Raw genomic sequence first — 2,202 nt, forward strand, 5'->3', positions numbered from 1 at the left:
CTGGGAGAGTGTCCGGTTGGCGTGAGTGAGGGAATGAGGCGCGCGCGGAGGAACAGACGGACGTAGAGCCGCACGCCCGTCCCTGCGCTGTGTTTCGGCTCGGTCAGGGCCCCCGGTGCTCGTCCTTTCTTGGGCGAGCCGCCTACAGTGTAACACCCCATCAACACCAGCTGCATGAAACAGTGACAGGCAAAGCAGTAGCAAGCAAAAATAGCTGTAAAGTTGCAAGTAAGAACAAAACTGTAACAGGACACAGTAAGAAAACGATAACATAAGAAAGACTGAAACAGTAAGAGAGTAGTAAGAATTAGAAGCAAAGCAGTAGCAGTGCATCCGTACACCTTATACACCGAACAAAGTACATGGTACCTGCTCTGACAGCGGCTTCATGGATTGACCCCCTACCTGCTCTGACAGCCAACCAACATGAGCACGTGCATGTGCACGTGCCGACTGCGGGCGAGAAGGCGAGGGCAACGGCGTGAAGGCGACGGTGAGGATGAGAAGGCGACGGTGAGGACAAGAAGGCGGCGGTGAAGGCGAGAAGGCGGCGGTGACGGCGAGAAGGCGGCGGTGAGGGTGAGAAGGCGAGGGCGCGGGCGAGAAGGCGAGGGCGCGGGCGAGAAGGCGAGGGCGCGGGCGAGAAGGCGAGGGCGAGGGCGAGAAGGCGACGGTAAGGGTGAGAAGGCGAGGGCGAGGGCGTGAAGGCGACGGTTAGGTTGAGGACGAGACGGTGAGGATGAGAAGGCGACAGTGAGGACAAGAAGGCGTCGGGTAAGGCGAGAAGGCGGCGGTGAGGGTGAGAAGGCGAGGGCGCGGGCGAGAAGGCGAGGGCGCGGGCGAGAAGGCGAGGGCGCGGGCGAGAAGGCGACGGTGAGGGTGAGAAGGCGACGGTCCCGGTCGTAGGAATGGCCCCTTGGGAAGTTTCACTGGCGGGCGGAAAGCAGACCTCTGTCGAAGACCTGCTCGATACTGCGCAGTAGATTTACAGCTTGCTGTACGGCAGCAACTCACCATAGCGAGTCCATTGGACACAACTAAGCCCGCTTGGACGAGGACGTGTCATCCATCCGTTGTATTTCCTTGTGTTAGCTACGTTCGTGATGGGGAATAGGGCAATACCCGTCCATAATAATCAGCAGCAGATGCAAGATTTCTTTGGCGTTGTCGTGGGTGATGAGTGGCCACGGGCAGATCTGTGTAGTAATTAGCTGTAGGTATTACAGCGAGCCCCCAACCCCCAGGGAATCAATACCCCAGGGTAGGGCCAGGTAGTAATTAGTCGTTTGGTTTACCCACCATCGTCCTGTTGCCCTCCGGATGTTGAGCTGATGAGGTGGGTTTGGCCGGTGTCCACATGGTGATGTCGTAGCGCTGAGCCGTTCACGAACCTCTCATATCTCTTTCGCCTTTTACTAAAGAGATCAGCGAGTACGGCTCACAAGAGGCGCATATCCCCATTATTTGCAAGGCTTTTGCCTTCACCCAATCAAATGAATGCAACAAATAGCTTGGTATTCAAACTGGTGCTCCATGGTCAATCGTCCACCCGCGTGTTAGATGAACCGTCCCTTGTCATTGCATAGTCGGCTGAGTGCGATGTCTGAACGGTGTTGTGTACGAACAGAACAATTCGGGTCGCTGTCTGATCCATGCACCGCTTTACATACAGCTTCAGATCGTCAACCTGCAACCCCCCGTCGTCAGCCCCACATTCACCACTCGTGGTCTGCCCGCCCGCATACGACCTCTCGCTAACCAGAAACGGAAATGAGAACGCGGGAAAGGCAAAAGAAGGGACAACGCGGGCCGCTACTAACAGGACCGAGCAACGTGTGCGCGGGTTTTTACCAGAGCGGCCCGCATGTGAATCTGTGAAGCTGCTCATGTCAACCACAATATTATCGGTATCACACAGCACAGTCAGCGGGAAATCATTTTTAACAACAGCACAAGCAACACCAGCGTCTGTGAGCCGTGCCTTTTTCGGGCTTTGTAGGGGGGCGCCGTGCTGGCTTGTCATCCCCCCCGCGGCAATAGGTGTTTTGTTTGCTGTGTCTTGCGCTGCGCTGCACCCGGGAGCCCGCAAACCCCAGGAGGAGACTGGCATGCGGACCAGTTTTGCCTCGTTTGTGAGTGGACCGGCGAGGTAGTGGTGGCCGCCCTCGGGAAGTGTTCGTTGTTCGTTGCTCGTGGTAGTTG

The 2,202-nt window shown here is 56.9% G+C and overlaps 1 protein-coding gene across 1 annotated transcript in view; it reads right to left on the reverse strand.

Annotated features, from left to right (window-relative positions):
- Positions 1–2,202, reverse strand: part of VOLCADRAFT_100597 (uncharacterized protein) — a gene marked incomplete at both ends in the record, with an annotated part of 17,119 nt that overhangs the window by 3,641 nt on the left and 11,276 nt on the right. Inside the window, one exon of the mRNA XM_002959155.1 lies at positions 406–453. Within this exon, the coding sequence (XP_002959201.1) occupies positions 406–453 (48 nt within the window). The remainder of the gene's footprint in view (positions 1–405; positions 454–2,202) is intronic.

Source organism: Volvox carteri (genome assembly GCF_000143455.1).
Source record: "Volvox carteri f. nagariensis unplaced genomic scaffold VOLCAscaffold_129, whole genome shotgun sequence".
Lineage (NCBI taxonomy): Eukaryota > Viridiplantae > Chlorophyta > Chlorophyceae > Chlamydomonadales > Volvocaceae > Volvox > Volvox carteri.